The sequence below is a fragment of the Nothoprocta perdicaria genome, unplaced genomic scaffold (assembly GCF_003342845.1).
Source record: "Nothoprocta perdicaria isolate Ctin4 unplaced genomic scaffold, notPer1 scaffold_133, whole genome shotgun sequence".
In the NCBI taxonomy this organism is placed as follows: Eukaryota; Metazoa; Chordata; class Aves; order Tinamiformes; family Tinamidae; genus Nothoprocta; species Nothoprocta perdicaria.
Genome location: NW_020454461.1, coordinates 81,275 through 100,653, shown reverse-complemented (window position 1 = coordinate 100,653; position 19,379 = coordinate 81,275). Strand labels below are relative to the sequence as shown.

At 41.8% G+C, this 19,379-nt stretch overlaps 1 protein-coding gene across 2 annotated transcripts in view; it reads left to right on the top strand.

Annotated features, from left to right (window-relative positions):
- NTRK2 (neurotrophic receptor tyrosine kinase 2) overlaps positions 1-19,379 on the top strand; it is a 192,995-nt gene that overhangs the window by 129,909 nt on the left and 43,707 nt on the right. For both annotated transcript variants that reach the window (XM_026033765.1, XM_026033770.1), the window contains 2 exons: positions 7,828-7,958; positions 16,388-16,560. In XM_026033765.1, coding sequence (XP_025889550.1) covers positions 7,828-7,958; positions 16,388-16,560 — 304 coding nt within the window. The remainder of the gene's footprint in view (positions 1-7,827; positions 7,959-16,387; positions 16,561-19,379) is intronic.

The following is a 19,379-nucleotide window of genomic DNA, read 5'->3' as shown; positions in this document are numbered from 1 at the left end:
TTTGTGGTTGCACTAGAAATACTTAGCACAGCCCTGGGTGAAGACCTGTCTTACAGATGTACTTTGCACGTATATGCTGCCTGTTGCAGCTGCCTTTGGTGGACGCAGAAACTTTTGCAGATGCTTGCCCTTGCAAAGAGGCAGGCATCTTCTCAGTGAGAGATCAAAATAACAAATGCCTTGCCTTGCGAGGATGCAGGACCACGGAAGGACAGGACTTTATAGGAGACAATACCCTCTTTTCTGGGTCCTGATACCTTTGACTGTAGTTCTACTCATCTCTTCCCTCTCGTGTTTTTTCTTCTTTCTTTTTTCTTCCTGACACTTCAACAGCTAGTGCTAACCCCTTCTCCATCTCCTTATGGAGAAGGAAGACAAAAAGAAGCTCTCTTCTGTGCACAGGATGAGTCAAAAGTTTTCTGTCTTTCCTGATGATTTTAGTTTTCATGAAGGGGCCTGATCAAAGGGTGAGGGAGTTTTCTTCTTCTGTTGATTTCCAATGCCCATTGTCCTCAGACAATTTTTGTGGTCCCTCTTCTGGGAGAACCCAGTCTCTTGTTTTAAACTGTCACTGTTATTTGTGTGGGACTGCCACTCACAGCAAAATCCAGTGAAAAGGGGAGACATGTACAGAATTGTAAGAGAAGTAGCCAAGCAGTCATAGAGCCTTACCTTTGTCTGCTAAAAGAAGCGGTTCAAAATCGAATTCTCCACCAGAGGAGGAGTTTTATTAACCCAAAAAACCTCAGCCTGAGAAAGATTCAACTTGCTAGTGGAAAGCTGTGCAATACTGTGCAGTCAGTCAAAACTGCGAAAAGTTTTCTGCAGTAGGAGAAAAATTGTTAGAAGAGCAATATATATCTCATATGTGTTTAAAGTTGATAATGTAAGAGAGTGAATTCTATCATTCTCCTGTGATACCTCTTCTGTTTTTTGACTTCCTTCCATGCACAGTTAGCTGCAACAGGGCAGGAAGGGCAACCATCAATGACAATAGTTCAGCAAAATATGAAAATTATGTATGTACTTAACCTTATATACAAGGACACATTTTTGGACTGTAAGCTAAACACATGCTGTACTGCTTCACAGGGTTCAAAAGTTCATTTAAATTTCACAATTCCTTTGGAAGTCCCCTTGACAAGGGTCAAACTAACAGCCTTTTGTCCTCCTTCATGTAGAGGGACAAAATTATTTCCTTTTCCTTTCGAAACTGAAATCAGGGAAAGCTACCTCGGAAACAACATGATGTTTGAATTTTACATTTAGATGCATTTAGGCCAACCTTTAATACGGATTAGGCCCTAAATATGTAATGCTACTATCAAGCATTGCTGCTCCACCTGGGATTGTCCTGCTTCTCCACCTGGGATCCTGGGATGCTTTCAAGTCTATGCCTGTTTCTGGAAACAAAGAAAGGAAAGAGTTAATGCTTTGAAGACAGAATGTTTGTTAGCCCATCTCCCCTTCAAGTATCCATTGTATGAGATAGCTACCATGATACTTCCCCATCATTTATTGAGGGCTTCTGTTTCTGCTACACAAAAGATCCCTAAAGATTAGTATCACGCTTACGGAAAGGATTGCCTGATCTAAGAGAAGGGTGGTGGTGATGAGATCATGGTCTCCATGTAAACGAAATATCTGCAAAGGCAAAAAGTGGTCAAAAATGCGTCACATTTTTTTGGCTTCGAACTCCCTTACCGTACAATGCTGGGAAGTTCTCAGTAGCCTGTAAAGAAGCAAAGAGTAAAAAAAAAACCCTAAATAATAGATATTATTTATTCTGGATATAAGGCTATGGAAGGTTTGTGGTTTCAAAAACAGATCATAGGAGGAGTTAAATAGTAAATGAAKCAATTGAAAGGTTAAGTCACAATAATCACAGTTTTATGACATTTATCACTGGATGTTGTTCCTGACAGCATGAAAATGCCACTCGTGTGAATGTATGCAAGTTTGCTTCTCAGAAGTGTCTCCAGTTCTTCCAGGAAGACCAAGGTCTATAGAAGAGCATTCTTGATCTTACCTATAGACTTTCCTGTGTACCTATCTGACATAGTATTTCTTCTGTAGTTCCTCTACATTCAGTCTTCCATATGCTGAACTGCCACCTCTAATTTTGAGTAGATTATCTGTGTTGCAGGCATTCTGTGGACTTACATTGCATTTAAAGAGATGTGAGTTACCTGAGGTGTGGATTCTATACATGCAAACATACATGTTGGTTTCTTTGCATCTACAGTTGAGCACCAGACTTGCCTGGGAATGCTGTACCGTAAGAATTAAACAACAATAACACTACATAAAATGGAGTAAAAAGTAATGAATATTGTAAGGCATAAGTGGCAGACTCTTCACAGAGYTCCCTGCTCTGCTCTGCTGTTGTCATAATGTATAAGGAAACACAAATGTCTAGCCCTTGTGATATTTTAATTGGGTGTGCTGTTCAAGATGAGGCGAACACATGCACATCATGTAGCTGCATAATTTTCATGCACTGTAGGAAACCTAGCTTTAAAAGGCTAGTGTGATCTTTGGATGTACAGGGAGTAGGGAGATCATTTTATCTGTGTGTCAYAGCCTTATGGACAGTGGCACAAGAATGTGGCTTGTAACTGTGAAAACTATGTTCTTTAAAGGGTGTTGAAAATCTGTTCAGAGAAAACCCATAAAAATCACTGGTGAACGGGAGAAAATCCCTGCCAGGGAGGAGCTTCCCTCCCTCTGCTTTACTAAGACAGGCAAGAACAGTCTTGATGATATATATCAATGTGTTCATAATGAAAAAACGTACAAGATCTTAAAAGGGTGTTTAAGCTAGGGGCAGAGAATGTCTCTTAAAAAAAAAAAAAACAGAAGGAGGTGAAAGCCTGACATGCTGAAAAAAAAAGAAAAAAAAAGGGAAAAAAAGGGGGGGGAGGGAAGAAAATGCCTTGCATTTTTATTATCAAAGAAAATAAACAGTATAGCCAGCAAAGCTCAAACTTCCAAATCACGACCAGCACAACCCTTTTCTGCTGAACACAAATCATTTCACTCAGTTCAGTGCTCCAAAGTGTGCGAAGGTCAGATTAGATGATCTAACAGTCACTTGTGGTAGTAAAATGCTCAGTCCTATTTTTCATGACCAAGGAAAAATCATTTGATTCTGCCATTGCATTTCACTTGTTAATTAAGACAGAAACTGAAGTCAGCCACATCCAATACAGTGAGTTCAATATGATGAAATATTCCCGGGCTGACCGTCTTGGTGAGATCCACTCCTGACGGTGGTGTGTTCCTCTCCATCCAGTCTCACAGTCCAAGGTAGGTTACCTGGGAAGAGTAAACAAATTAAGGCCTTGCTGAGTCCATTAAAATATGATGTACTACATGTTAGTGAATGAAATACCCAGAAGAAAGCCAGCTGTGTTGGTGGGAGGTCTGTGGGACCTCGAAAACAGAAGAGGGCCCTTTTCTGCAGTTTTGTTTCCTGTGGCTAGCCATTCCCTGCAGTTAACCACAGGAGCTTCCTGGTTTTATGGCATAGCTCTGATGGATACTACTTGACATTGTAGCCTCTTTTCAGCATTTATCCTTGTTTATTTTGCTCATTTTCACTTCACATTTAATAGGTTTTTTTTTTTGAAATGTTTCAACTCAGTTTAGCCCTACATATTTGTTGCAGTATCAAACAAGAACTTTAAACCAGTGATGACATGATTTTTGAAAGTCTAACTGGTAGCTCAAAAGCAACCATCACTCTAAGCCAAAAAAAAAAAAAAAAAAAAGGTACATAACCACTCTTTGAACATATCTTTGCCTCTTGAGACTATTTTGTGAGAGCTTCTCCTTGGTAACACAATTATACTACCTCCTTGGTCAAATTCTGCTTGATTTCTTCCATGTAAATCCAGATAATCTCCTGGACTTTAACAGAGATAATTGGCTTTATCCTGATATTAACTGAAAGCAGATTTTGACTTGATTTTTTTAGTGTATCTCCTGCTGGAATCTCCCCTCTCTCAAAGACAGGGCCATTATGACTGGGGTCCTATGTGTGCTAAATGGATTTTTTCCTTAGCTCATATTTCTATCACAGCATATGTGTTTGATTTACTTCTATTGTTCTTATATTTAATCTGTGCCCATTTAGTCACATTTACTACCATTATTTATTTATTTATTTATAATGCCTCAGTTCCACACAGAAAGGTAACAGAGATGGATACAGTGAGATCACCTGCAAACATATTCTGTGCAGATCTCTTTTCTGGCTTGCTATGTTTTGCATTTGATGATTTGGTATGAACAGTTTGTTTGTTTGAATGCTTGGTTTACATAAGAGCATTTTGCAGCAGCTACAAGTGCTCAATACAGAAGTATTTGATATTTCTTATTTATTTTTATTCTCTCTTGTTTGTGATGTCCTCCAGGAACTTGATAATAAAGTCCCTTTACCATTAGGGCAGACATTATACTGTTCTGTTCTGAAAATGGAGAGGATCAACCCAAATTTTAAGAGATGAATGTATTTATCACTATCTCTTTGATGGTATTAAAGAGGACAAAATTGAACTCGACCTCTGTTGAACTGGAGTTTTGCTGAACTGGAGTTTTGGAGCCCAGTCAGCCAATACCACTGCCATGCTGCCTGCCTAAGAAAAGTTAACTGGTTTTATGGTCATTTTACAGCGTTGACACTTTACGCCAGCAACTTTTTTGTAGGGCCATGTGGTCCCAAGGAGTCCTTAAGCAATGTGCAACTGAGCTGTCTGGATGTAAAGCAGTTCACAGTTACCAGCAGCAGGCATGACGCAGAAAATGTGGGAGAGGGTTTGGGGTTCTGGACACATTTTCCCAACAGAACTGATTGCAGTTACCAAAATCTGCAGAGCAGCGTAATGACTCCTCAGATTGATTTTAAGGTGAGACTGGGTGTCTGGCATATATGAGTGTAAACTMAAACATAGTAAGTTCCTTCTCTATATGAGGAGGAACTTGACTGTAAGGCTGACTGAAACAGGTTGCCCATAGAGGTCATGGTGTCTCCKTCTCTGGAGATCTTCCAAACCTGCCTGGATCCCGYCCTGTGCCCCATGCTCTGGGTGTCCCTGCTTGAGCAGAAGGTGTCCCTGCTGGAGCAGAGGGGTTGGACTAGCTGATCTCTAGAGGTSCCTTCCAATCCCAAACATTCTGTGATGCTGTGATGTGGGTCTCAGCTATGCCTCTATGTAAGGAAGCAAGATGGTCTGGTAGTGATACTGAGGAAGTACTGGGAAAGTAAGAAATGTCCCAAGAGATAAGACTAAAGGACAGTTTAGCTGAGTAGTAGTATCTTAGAGAGTTTCCATCTCCTGCCTCTCTAATGTGCTGTTGTGGCCATGACTAGGTTTCCTCCAAACAATTAAGTATAGTTACAGTCTGTCAAATCACCTCACCTTTCTCAAGCAAGCATAAGGAAATGGTTGTAAAATTATAATCAAACAAAGACTTTTGAATGATTTATTAAAAAAAAAAAAGGAGTTTTGTGTCTTCAGCTGTAACTAAAGACCTCTGTTAGTATTGGGGACTGTTTTCTCAGTTATTTCCTATGAGTTGACACATGACCAATTGGAAAAACTGAGGGAAACAGCAATTTCTGCGTGATTCTGTACAATGAGGCAAATTTCAGACCTCCTATAAACTGCAAGGCTGGAGTTGATGAGGAGGAAATGATTGTTCAAGATCCTCTTTTAAACTGTATTTGAGATACATATACCATGTATGTGTATGTTTATGTGTATGTGTCATGCTTCAAGACATGACTGATATTTATTTTGTTATTATTTTAGCAGAGGTGAGGTAAACTACTTAACAGGCATCTATGAGGAAAAGGTGTATTTTGGTTCAGGCCTGTCTCCTATGCTAATTGTATTTTATGGTTTATTTGAAAACACAATACTGAGAAGCAAAGTGAAATAAAGAGTGTATTCTTACTGACTGTAGGAAGTTTCTTAGTACTTGAAAAGCTTGCCAAAAATGTGTGTATGTCCCCCATATATGCACACATACATGCATATAAAAGTATAACCACAACAAAACTTAATATTATACTAAACTAGAATTCGATGAGAATTAAAAACGTYGTGATTTAATGCATGCCTGGCTATTAATTGAAAGTATGTCCTCTCAGTTTTGGTGGGAGCCCTTCATGAGAGGATGAAACCATAGCATCATTTTCATAATTATCTCACCTAGCTACCATAGCATGGCAGGAACAGGTCTTTGCGGTTCTGGCACATGTTAAAGAGCCATTTTTCCTTACCATTCTTTCTGAGGGGCTGGCTGCTTGTGGAGTGAGCACAATCCCAGCTGCTCTGGCTGTGCTTAGTGCCTTGTTGGAGCAGAACTGTATTGGGATGAATAGTGCAAATACTGGGATGGTGCATCTCATGAACCTGTGTTATTGTTACAGGTACTGCTAAGAAATGTGCTGCAGTTGCACCTTCATAGACTGGCAGTGTGGAATGTATGTATTTTCCTTTCCTTAACCATGGTCCCTTTCTCCAGATGTTGCTGATGGTAAGGGGGAAGCAGTGTCTTCCCACTACTTCTAATAGTAGTGCCCCTGGAGTAAAGATGTCTTTAGTARTCTTTAATCAAATGAATGGCCAGTTTGAAAGGTATAGCCAGAGCAAGAGGCTGGTCAACAGCAAGATATATCCCAAATAGAACCCAAACCTCAGTTCTCCCTCACCATAGGTTCAGCACTAATCCTACCAGTTTCATTGTGGAGGTGAGATTCATGCCTCTGCAGAAGGAGTCTGATGCCCATTTAACCTATTTACTTCACTAGATTTAGCAGTTAAAGTGCAAATGGGCTCTGTCCTAGCAGGGCTGAATTTTAGCATTTCCAAAAGCTGCCAAATACACTTAGGTCAAGTTCATCAGCAGACATTGGCTGTTTTGTGTGGTTTCAGTAACACAAGCTATAAACCCTGTTCAGATGGCCATTTAAACTGACCTTGCAGCTGCTTTATGAAGATAGAACATTATAAATTGCTGACGTATTTTACACAATTTGGTTCAGGATTTTAAAATATTAAATCTTCTAATGGAAACTTGCACCAAAGGGAAATATAAAAAGAGACAAACAAAAATGMTGGAGGACTGTAATGACCAGTTGCTTCTGGGCAGCAGTTCAGCTAAGGCTGTGTCCACTACACTGACTAAAACCTTTGTCCATCTTTTATTTCTTTTACTTGGAGCAATGCTGTAAATCATGTTTGTGAAAATGATATATTTATAGTAGCTGTAGTATAGCACTGTGAGAGACAGCAGCAGTTTAAAGCAGCATAAACACATGTTAAGAGTGTCAGAGAATGTTGGATTTAATTAACAGAAGACATATTATTTTCTTGGATTAGGTTAATTTTAAGACTTTATTCCTTCCAAAGATATTTGGCTTTGCCTAGGAGTATTCAGATATTGTTGGAAAAACAAAAATAGAAGGGATATGAGAAAGGTTTGTTTTGTTTACTGACTTTTTGTCTCTAGGGTTAAAAAAAAAAAAGTGTTCACTTTTATGTATTCTCCACAGCACTCMTCCAAGCATGATGATAAATAGCTTCTTCACAGGCAGCTGTTAATTCCATTTTTTCTTATACAGCGAATGTGCGACACTCCAGATGTAAACATATTAACACATTCTCTTTGGACAAAACGCTAACCGTGTCATGTTCCTTCCTTGTTACGCACAGCACTGGGCAGGCCATGCTGTCTCCCTGTGGCTGCCAGCAYGGCCTTCATCCCCTCATGACCGTGCCGTTCAGTTCTGACCTCCATTCTGTGTTCTGTTCACAGTTGTTCAGCACATCAAGCGCCACAATATCGTTCTTAAAAGAGAACTGGGAGAAGGAGCCTTTGGGAAAGTCTTTCTGGCTGAGTGCTATAACCTCTGTCCCGAGCAGGACAAGATCTTGGTGGCAGTCAAGGTAAAAGAGTCAAGGGTTTCYGTTATTAATTCTTGGTTGAAACTGGTGCCGTTTTATTTGTAAATGATCGTGTTTGTCTATTCTACAGCGCCACTAACTTCTCTGATATATGTGGAAGGGTACACAAGGCTAATGGAGTCTTAAGAGAACATGATATTCGATCTTGCTCAGGATTATAAAATAAGAGCCAGATTTTGTAAGGAAAAGGAGGAAACTGATAAGTGTCACAAAGGGACAAAATCTTTTGTGATCTATCTAATTGAGAGAGGTGATCGTCTCCCTATACACAGCCCTGGTGAGGCCACATCTGGAGACTGTGTCCAGTTCTGGGCTCCCCAGTACAAGAGGGATGTGGAGCTGCTGGAGAGAGTCCAGCGCAGGGCCACCAGGATGATCAGGGGCCTGGAACATCTGCCCTGTGAGCAAAGGCTGGGTCTGTTCAGCCTGGAGAAGAGGAGGCTGAGGGGGGACCTGATCAGCGTGTATAAATACCTCAAGGGAGGCAGTGAGGAGGAGGGGGCCGGCCTCTTTTCGGTGGTGGATGGTGATAGGACTAGAGGAAATGGCTTCAAACTGAAGCATCGGAAGTTCCACAGGAACTTAAGGAAACACTTTTTGACAGTGAGGGTGAGAGAGCCCTGGAACAGGCTGCCCAGAGAGGTTGTGGAGTCTCCTTCTTTGGAGATCTTTAAAACCCGCCTGGACGCAGCCCTGTACCCCCTGACCCTACGTGAGCAGGAGGGCTGGACTAGATGAGCTCTGAGGTCCCTTCCAACCTTAAGCATTCTATGATTCCAAAGTACAATGCATGCAAAATAACATCTAAGTTATTAAAATTATGTAAAAATATGTATAATTCTTGGTCTAAAAAGACCTGATTTGTTGTGATATATTTGATTCTTTTAGGCAGCCAATGATAGAAATTGTGTATAATTATCATTAGTATGGTTGCTAGTAATCTTATATGGAATCTAATAACAAACTTGTAGATAATAACAAACTTGTAGATAATACTGCTATGTACTATTAAATACTGCCTGCATGGAAATCCAAAAATCATGACATTTTAGAAATAGAAGAGTGATTTTCAATCATCAAGCTCTTTTCAAACATCCCAAAATACAATCATAGGTGGAGGAAACTAAGTGAAAACAGCCATAACCTTGGAGCGTGGATCCAGAAAAATCCTCTCAACACTGAGTACTCTGAAGAACGGAAGAACTCTGAAGAAGAACAGCAACTCTGTTGCTGTTTGGCAGCACAGCAGGAAACAGATCAGGGAGTAAGATTTCCATCATGATCTCAGAGCACTGCAGACTTGATTCACCATACCAAACTTTTTTGACCCCCAAAAATGGAGATTGTGAAGTCAGTTGTCATCCTCAGCTGTGGAGGTTTGCTAGAAAACAGTATCAGTGAAACCACGATCTATGAGGAGTTTGCTAGGTCTCCCTGACAACTGTCCCCTATCTCCATCTGTGTTCAAGAGAGCCGAACTAGGTGTTTAGCACTTAAAGTATCTCATTAAAGGCAATGGAAACATATATCATAGAATTTGGACTGTGCTTAGGGACCAGAAAATAATACTGTCTGTCCATTCCCAATTAGGCAAATGTGTACGTAGAATTGAATTTGAATCAAATCATTGAATCAAATGATACAGTAAAAGAATCCCAGAAGATCCTCTTTTTGAAATTGTAAACAAGGAGCAGAGTTTTGGATCTAGCAGTGAGGGAACATGAAAGGAAGATGCATTAATTGAATTATATCTTTCTCCATCACAAATAGAATTTTGGAGGGGTTTGCCAAGGTTAGTATCTTTTTGATACTTGTGTTGTTCAGTCATATTTTCTGGTGGGAAAAAATGTTGTATCATAGATAGGAAAAAGCAAGAGAGAGAAGATGACSAAGCTAGAACTGAATTAATTTTCTATTGTATTTTGGTGAGAATAGAGTGAAAATTTCCTGTCCTCTGTCACTTCAGGTAACTGCTTCAGAGCAAAATAAAAGCCTTTCAATTGGCTTGTTCCCTTTGAAAGTCTTGACCAAATGGAGCCTATCATTTCACTCCTGTTAAATGCAATGCCTGTACTCTCTCTTCTGTTCTTTCTCGCAGTGGTTTACAATGAGTAGCATTCAGTGTATAAAGGCAGAAATGTCTCCATGGTTTTGGATGACAAATCTATCAGTTTTCTGTACCAGTATTATTAGAGGTTTCCCGGATTCGCTCTTCACAGTGTCCTTGATAACTGTCTTGCAGTTAGYGGTTCAGATAACTGCTGAAGGACAAGTAAGGAGACCTGTCCTTGTGGACAGCTTATGCTTCTTTCAGGTGTCTTGCATCAGCTCTTGAAAAGCTGACTCCGTTCCCCGTCAGAGAGTGATTTTTTTGGCTAAATAGACCTTTGGAGTGGTCCTATACAATGAAGTGGTAAATCACCTGACATTCCCAGCCTTTCACCTTTACTGCATGATGGACTAATGGCTATGCTTCATGCCTATGTTCTAGTTACTTTTGAGGGCAGCACTCTCCCTCACAGAGCATGGGACTTTACAGGCACCAGTCAGAGAACTGGCTCCCATTCCCTCTATTGGATGCAGGGCTTGGCCAGCAAAGATCTGAAAATTTTGGTCCTGGAGGAGCATGCCAGTTGAGGGTAGGTCTTCATGATGAACAGCAAATGATTTAGAGATCATCCTCCCCTTGAGCAAAAGCAAACTAAGAATGTCCCTATGAAAGAGCTTCTCTGAGCCTGTTAGAAATACATGTTTAGTGACAGGTGAGGCCGTATTGGAAGGATTTAGAAAGGAAGCYACGCAAGCTGGGGCTGTGTCAGCTGGGGCTTGGGGGAAGCATCGTCTCACCTAGGTGAGATTCGCAGAGCATTTCACTCGCTGGCTGTGCTGGAAGGGCCCTGCCTGCCAGTTGCTGGGCAACGTTGCAGCATTGCACAAGCAGACGAAAAACCCTGGATTTGAACCTCAGAGGAGCGAGCTGCTCTGACTCGGAATGCATTCTCCTCACTTGTCCTATACCCCAAATATTGATGTTGCTGTTGAAAATTATAAAGCAGGTAAAAGGGTTCCAAAAAAAACCTGGGAAGAGATAAAATCAGGCTAAGCAYAAACAATCCCAAATTTTGCACTTTTGCTCCATTTGCATGGCTCAGGTTAAAATCATTTTGACCATCAGGCTTTTCTGAGGATCCCTGGGTATGCAGAAACTCTGTGGGCAGAACATGTGAACACAGAACTTAACCTAAGGTTAAGTAGTTTGTGGGCACTATATGCCTCCTGGGTGAATTTTCAATCAAATCAGTATACCATTGCCTTCAGGCAGTTTTAGAGGAAGGTGAACAAAGGGGTGAAGGGATAATTATCATTTCATTTTAGGTCATTTTGCCATGCTACAGTGACTTCCTTAGACTTGATTCAGTACCATTTTCTCATGGACTTGGTTCCCTTCATGTACATTTGCATTCATTTAGCATTACGGGAGTTGGAAGTGAGGAAAAAGCAAAGGTCATTCTGCTCTGAGGTTGAGGTCACATAAGAGAGTGATGTCAACATTAGGTGAAGACTATTTCCATGATGCTTTCAGAGGAAAACCAAAGATGTCTGATGAACCTCATAGCCTTCTATGATGGGATGACTAACTGGCTGGATGAGGGGAGAGCCATGGATGTTGTCTACCTTGACTTAAGCAAGGCTTTTGACACCGTCTCCCATAATATCCTCATACAGAAGCTCCAGGAGAGCGGACTAGACAAGTGCACGGTGCAGTGGATCGAGGGCTGGCTGGATGGCAGAGCTCAGAGGGTGGTGATAAATGGGGCTGAGTCCAGTTGGAGGCCTGTGGCCAGTGGTGTCCCCCAGGGGTCAGTACTGGGCCCAGGGCTGTTCAATTTGTTCATCAGTGACCTGGACGAGGGCGCAGAGGGCACCCTGAGCAAGTTTACAGATGATCCCAAGCTGGGTGGAGTGGCTGACACTCCGGAGGACTGTGCTGCCATCCAGAGGGACCTGGACAGGCTGGTGAGTTGGGCAGAGAGGAACCTCATGAGGTTCAACAAGGACAAGTGCAGGGTCCTGCACCTGGGGAGGAATAACCCCAGGCACCAGCACAGATTAGGGGTCGACCTGCTAGAAAACAGCTCCACAGAGAGGGACCTGGGAGTCCTGGTGGACACCAAGTTAACCATGAGGCAGCAGTACCCTCGTGGCCAAGAAGGCCAATGGGCTCCTGGCTGCATCAGGAGGATGTTGGCAGCAGGTGGAGGGAGGGGATCCTGCCCCTCTRCTCAGCTCTGGGGAGGCCAAACCTGGAGTATTGGGGGCAGCTCTGGGCTCCCCAGGACAAGAGGGACGTGGAGCTTCTAGAATGGGTCCAGTGGAGAGCAACTAAGATGATTAAGGGACTGGAACMTCTCTCATATGAGGAGAGACTGAGTGAGCTGGGCCTGTTTAGCCTGGAGAAGGCTGAGAGGGGATCTGATTAATGTGTATAAGTTCAGGAAGGGAAAATGCAGGGAGGAAGGGGACAGGCTGTTTTCATTGGTGGCCAGCTATAGGACGAGGGGTAATGGCCATAAGCTGGAGCACAGGAAGTTCCATCTCCAGGTGAGGAGGAACTTCTTTCCAGTGAGGGTGACAGAGCAGTGGAACAGGCTGCCCAGGGAGGCTGTGGAGTCTCCTTCTCTGGAGATCTTCCCAACCCGCCTGGATGCCACCCTGTGCCCCGTGCTCCGGGTGTGCCTGCTGGAGCGGGAAGGTTGGACTAGATGATCTGTAGAGGTCCCTTCCAACCTTGAATATTCTGTGATTCTGTGATTCTGTGATGTCCAGCACTTCGGATACTGGTCAAAAACAAACTTCATTTCTGGAATATATACACTGCTTACTTGTCATACAGTGACAGGAAGCAGTTGTAAGGATTTSACGATGAAAGTCTGAAACAGTGTAAAGTATCCTGAAAATTTCATTACAAAGACATACCAATGCTGGTGAGAGCCACATCCTGCTGTTTTTCCTCCAGCGTAGTCACAGGTGCAGTTCTACAGTGTAGTTACGGGTTGAGTAACCACATGTTCTGTGCTCCTGTACCGAGCTTGRATCTGAAGAGACTAATTTCTCAGTGGTTACTTGGGCAAAGACCTAGTGAAGGGAAACAGCAGTGGGCTGGTAGTTTTGCTTGTTAAAAGACTGAACTCATCAGATACAGAGCTTCTGTAATAGAGCATTCCCCTATTGACTAAAGGAAGATGTTCCTCTTCCTTAGCTGGTGGCCCAGAAACCTGAGGGACTCTGAGATACATAAATTTGTGTCTCAGCTCCTGCTCACACAAGAATACCATCAGCTGGTGAAAGTGCTTTGCATGCAGAGCTTTGGCTTATTTGTCAGTAAAGATAATAATAATGAATATGTCTTTTTCTCTATCTTGTGCCCTTATGGTTTTATTTTGGTTTTATTTTTTCCTTGCACTGAGAACAAGCTATATACATTACTCAATGTCATTTCTCTGTGCTTATTAATTCTCACTCCTTCCAGTCTCCTCTTTGCCTGAATGTGTCAGCTCTCTTTCATGCATTGCATCTGTTCTGTGCTGCATGAAATAATGAAAAGGGGGCTTGGCACGACTGGGCATCAGAAATTCCACTCACCTCCTGGTAGGTAGGGAGCCTGTCAGGGTTCTCCTACATTTTAGACCTTCCTGCATTTTGCTCTTTGACAGAAAATATGTAATTGCCATGGCAACTGCTCTGTCATATGATAATTTTGCTGTTTCTGTGAGATAAAAAGCACTTTCTCAAATATACAATATGCCATCCTCACAGGGGTAAAGCTGTCAGCATTTTTACTGTCTTTACAGTGAAAGATTGGCTATGCTTCTCCATATTGATTATTTTTCTMCAGATTCCTGTTATTTATTTATTTTTTGTAAATTGGTTTTCTAGTTCTGTTACCTACAAGAATTACAGTTAAATTACTTTATGCATGAAGCCACAAGAGGAAACTCGAGTGAGAGCAGAATTGTTCCCAGTGATTCCATTATATACTGTAGATTGGACTGTGGCTGTATCATATTAAAGCATCATCTCAGAGCCATTAAGGGGTGGTAGAGGTATTTCTGTTAGCCCTTACCTGGTTTGGATATAACTCTGGAGACCCAAGATGGGGGACTGAGTTAATATCCACTTCAGCTCTATATCTTCATGTGCCATAGCTTTTGAAACAGCCAAAATCCTTATTGCATCATTATGTGTAAAACTCACGGAAGAAAGCCAGAGAACACACAGGGTTCATAAGTGTGTCCCTCAGGGAAGGGGTGTTTTCGGCTTGACAGATTTCTTTTGCCTCTGGAATCTGTACAGCCTTCAATCCACTGGGAAAAAAATTCTTGACGTAGTAACTGGCTATTCAGTCTGCCCTGATTCTTATTCCCCCCATCTGGACCTTATTATGGTAGCTGTTCATTTCTGGAGACCTATGGTTACATTTTCATGAGTAAAGGAACTGTTTTCTGTAAAAATCATATTTTAGTCCCTTATTTACAAATGAACACATATAATACCAGAAAAGTGGCCAGAGTTGATTCTGTTCAGGAAGTATCTTGTACAAACTGTGATTTTATTACAGCCAAAAAATGGGGCTTATTGGTGGAACCATTGTACAATCAGCTTGTTCTGTTCTCTTCTCTTAGGCATTGTTAGTCCTATGCTCACCATAGGAATTCAAGATGGAAAATAAAGTGACTAGATGATCAAGAAGAAGCATTTTTAGTTAAAGCCACTATTTTTGTGTCTCATTTTCTCTTACAGAGTTGAGGTGTAGTTAGAGTACAGAGCTTAGTCTTCAGTTTCTGTGARTGATAATTTGTGAGAAAGGGTAACCTGCTATCACTCTCTTACAGTTTTAAAAATACTGTTATACAGTGCAACCTCAGTATTTATGCACRTAGAGCATAGCAATAGTATATTGCTAATTAGGATTATTCCTTACTTAATTGGTGTCAGAAATTGCTTTTCTGGTGCATGAAAGAATTCCTTACTCATGAAGCATAATTTTTATGAAGAGATCTAAAACTGTCTTTTTGAGTGGCTGCTTAGCTGCCATCATGTCATAAAACTACTGTCATTTCATAAAACAGCATTTAAGCCTCCCATTTGACCCAGAATTGTTATATTTCCCATATATGAAAATATGCAAGATTTTAAAGTTGTCTAAGTGTCAAAGAAAAACCAATGATGTCCCCCCCCCAAATTCCGTTCTGCCTTTTTTCTTTAGCATTTATCAGTTCAGGATGGATCCTCTAGTACCTTACCCRTGTTCTTTACCTCAGCCATGTGAGTAATTTCACTGAATTATCAAAAAGTTCTGGGACCTCAGGTTGTAAGTTCTGGTTGAGGGAKGAACCCTTGTATAAATCTGCCTTATTCATAGGATGCTATAGGGGTCCACATCAAGAGCAACTTTAATAATACATAACAAAGGCACCTACATTCCTGCTAATCATTATAAGCAAACAAAGCTTCATTTTACAGAATTTAAAGCAGAGGTGAGTGCCAACAGGATACTGGGGTTTTGCCTGGGTTAAATGCTAAAAGATATGGACCAACTGTGTACTAGTATGTTCCTTGGATAATCTTAGTTTCTTTGTTCTGTTTGGAAAACGCTTGGCAAAGTAAGGCCCTACGTATTCATACATCCTCTGGAATGATGTGTGGCAAGGGAACAAAAATTGTACTGCCATTATTAAATTGCACKTAAACATCACATGTGCATTTCTAAAACAGTTATTAGGAATATACCTTCTCCAGCCTTCACAGATTCACAGAATATTTATTTAAGGTTGGAAGGGACCTCTAGAGATCATCTAGTCCAACCTTCCTGCTCAAGCAGGCACACCTACAGCATGTGGCACAGGGTGGCATCCAGGCGGGTTTTGAAGACCTCCAGAGTACAACCTCCCTGGGCAGCCTGTTCCACTGCTCTGTCACCCTAACAGTAAAGAAGTTGCTCCTCACCTGGAGACGGAACTTCATATGCTTCAGCTTGTGGCCATTACCCCTCGTCCTGTCGCTGGCCAGCAGTGAAAACAGCCTGTCCCCTTCCTCCCTGCATTCTCCCTTCCTGAACTTATACATATTAATCATATCCCCTCTGAGCCGTCTCTTCTCCAGAGAAAACAGGCCCAGCTCACTCAGCCTCTCTTCATACGAGAGATGTTCCATTCCCTTAATCATCCTGGTTGYCCTTCTCTGSACCCTCTCGAGAAGCTCCACGTCCCTCCTATACTGGGGCGCCCAGAACTGAACACAGTACTCCAGGTAAAAAACTTCTCGGAGTAGAGTGTCCATATCTTACCCTTACAGCGCCTTCCCACATGTTCACTACCTTCTGCAAACCTGTCTTCCCATTCCTCCACCAGACACTTAAGGATGCCAGTGACAATGCCCGTAAGGACTTCCACCGTGAGGCAGAGCTGCTCACGAACCTGCAGCACGAGCACATTGTCAAGTTCTACGGCGTCTGCGTCGAGGGCGATCCACTCATCATGGTCTTTGAGTATATGAAGCACGGAGATTTGAACAAATTCCTCAGGTAAATCCACCAGTGTGCATTGTGCTGAGGAGGCAGAAATAGGCAGAGAAGTTGGGCATTGCTGGTACTAAATGGCAGATTACCTACCACTGGTAAAAAATGCAGGAATTAAAATCTGTGTGACACAGTGCTTGTACATTTTGTGAGCTGTGGGGCTCATTATTTCCTTATCTATTTGGAAGGACCACTAAGTTATTTCTAGTGCCTTCAGCAAAAAGAGTACTGTTTTTCAGTATATTTCAGTATATTCTGAAATATTTGGCTATAAAGCTTTCAGTAGGAATTGCTCCCTTGCCTCCTTTCTGCTAGCACTTGGAAAGATCCCACTCAACACCTATCTCTATCTGTAGGTGTCTGAAAGCTTTGGAAAATCTTACTGCTTTTCTCTTCCCTCCTGTCAGCATTTTGGAAAAAGTACTATAAACCTGTGGTAAGAAAACTGTTAGCCTTAGAAATTTCAGTACAATGGAAATTGCARCATCGTGGGGGCTGGATTGGAGTTTTTATCTTCAAAAGTTATTCAGCAATATCCAACCAAAATTGCAGTCTGTTAGTAAAGGAAGGGTTAATAAATATGTAACTTACGAACCAGCAAATTTTGTCCAGTTTCTTTAAGTATATGCCATATACTTAGTTGTCTGAACTCATTGACATACAAATAAGCAGTTAAGGGACAGCCTTTGCTCTACATAAAAAAAAATGCATAATGGACTGTTCTCTCAAGCTCTTCTCTGCTGTTTCATCAAAGGGCACCACAAAGGCATTTTGATGTACTAAGATCCCTTCTGACTACGGATAACTAGGAGCCACCTCCATTTTGGAAAAATATGTGTAATGCATGGTGCTGACAAAGCCATAAAACAATCAAACTAATGGCCCTTTAAATAGGTTCAGATTTGGTGTCTGAGTAAAATTGCTAGTGACTGGTGGTGTCACCGTTTGCCAGTTTTTGATCGCTTCTGTGAAATGAGTTTGCCGTCCTTGTAATCCCCAGTGAGCAAACAGACACATCATAAAAGCAAATGACATCAACCAGCCTCTTCCTTTATTGTCAGGGTTGGCAGGGAGACCATGGGTTGAGCCGGGGATTCGGCGGGAACGTGACTCTTCCAGAGGGACTGTCTCCCTGGCAGAGGGTTAAGTGCATTGCCAGGGCAGCGCTGAGGTGGTTGCGTTTGCCTGCTCGCACCTCTGCTCTGGATGTGAAGGGGACGGAGCTTCTCAAAGATGCCAGGCCAGGTGCTTTTTTTAAAATGCCGAACCCCCATTAAAACAAACTAGATTTGCAGCTGATTCAGTGTCATTACGACAAATGCTTATTCATTGATTCTTTGCGATCAGCCTTTTTTTTAACCTCCTAACTCTGATTTTGAGTTGTTGTGGAGAATGGTAGGTTGCAGACAGTATATTTCGTATGTTAAGTTTTCTCTCTCTTTTTTTTTTTTTTAATTATTAATCAGCCCTTGTCTTTAGAACATAAAATGATTATGCTGGGACAAGCTGTTTAACCTAAGCTCCAATTTGTCATTCCTGTCATTCTGCTCACATTTGCCGCAGCTTGTGCTGCAGATCAGAGGTTAGCCGTAAGCAGGCTAGAAAAGCCTGTATTTCTTACCCTGCAGCGCCACCAAAGGCTGTCAGGGAAAAACATATCTGAAATTTAACCCAAAGGAGCCTTTACTGCTTGGTGGTGCAGCCAGGGACTACAGCCCCGAAGCATTTGGTGGCCCTGCATTTGGTGGATAGTGGAAACCATGTTGATCCAAAGGGCTCTGCTGGTGGCTCTTGACAGTGTGGAGCTCCACTTTTGCAGATGGCACCAAGAAGAGAAGCAAGATAGATAGCGTATTAAAAATTATCCAGAAGTTTCATTATATACATACCATCTCCTTGGGAAGTTAGAGAAGAGGAGCTCTAATTTTGTATGTTCAAAGCTTCACATTTAAAAACAGTCATTAAAAAACAAAACAGTGCAGTGAAGAGGTGCAGTGTTTTTCATTAGGAGTTTGCCTCTGAGCTTTGGTTGGGGATTTCACCTCTCTCCTCTTTTTCCCACCACTGCTGTCAGTTGAATGKCCATCTGTACCCTGTAGCAGGATAACTGCAGTGAACATCTTTGCCTGGTACCAGATGCAGTCCCAGCAATGTTGCAAACCTTTGTACCTCCCTCACATCTGTCACTTTGCTCATGAAGTTCTTCCCCTGGGGCAACTTTGGTATCATATTTCTAACAGGTAGGGTCAGATTTCATCTCACAGATTTTGATTTATTTGCAATTCTCTTACAAAATCTTGTGCCTTTCCCCTAGGGATGAACAAAGGCCACATGTCATCTCTACTGACCATATACTGATACCTCTATCTTCAAGGTATCAGGATGTGCCATATGTAGACCAGAACAAGTACTGTTAGCATAGGTGAAGCACAAGAGCTGTAGAGATTTATTGGGGTTTCCAAATACAAAAGTGCCTTCTTTGCCCCAACAGGACTAGTAGCTGCTCATGAATTAATTGATCATTAGGAGCTTGCTGGATCTTGGGGAAAAAAAAAATCTATTTCTGGAATTCTTTAGTTGTTCAGACTAGACTATGTTTTAAGTTCTCTTCCCACTGTTGATAATTCCTGAGTAGAGCAGAACTTGCCTMCACAGGTGAAATCAGCAAAAATGTTTTTCTATTCTGTACATATGATAGGAAATTGAAAGTATAAATTTAAAGCTACTGCCCTTTTTCTCAGATCAGATGTGAGAAGGAAGTTAGTTCTTTCTTCTTAAAGACAAGTTGAAAATGCTCAATTACCTGTCTCCCTGTGGAAATTAAG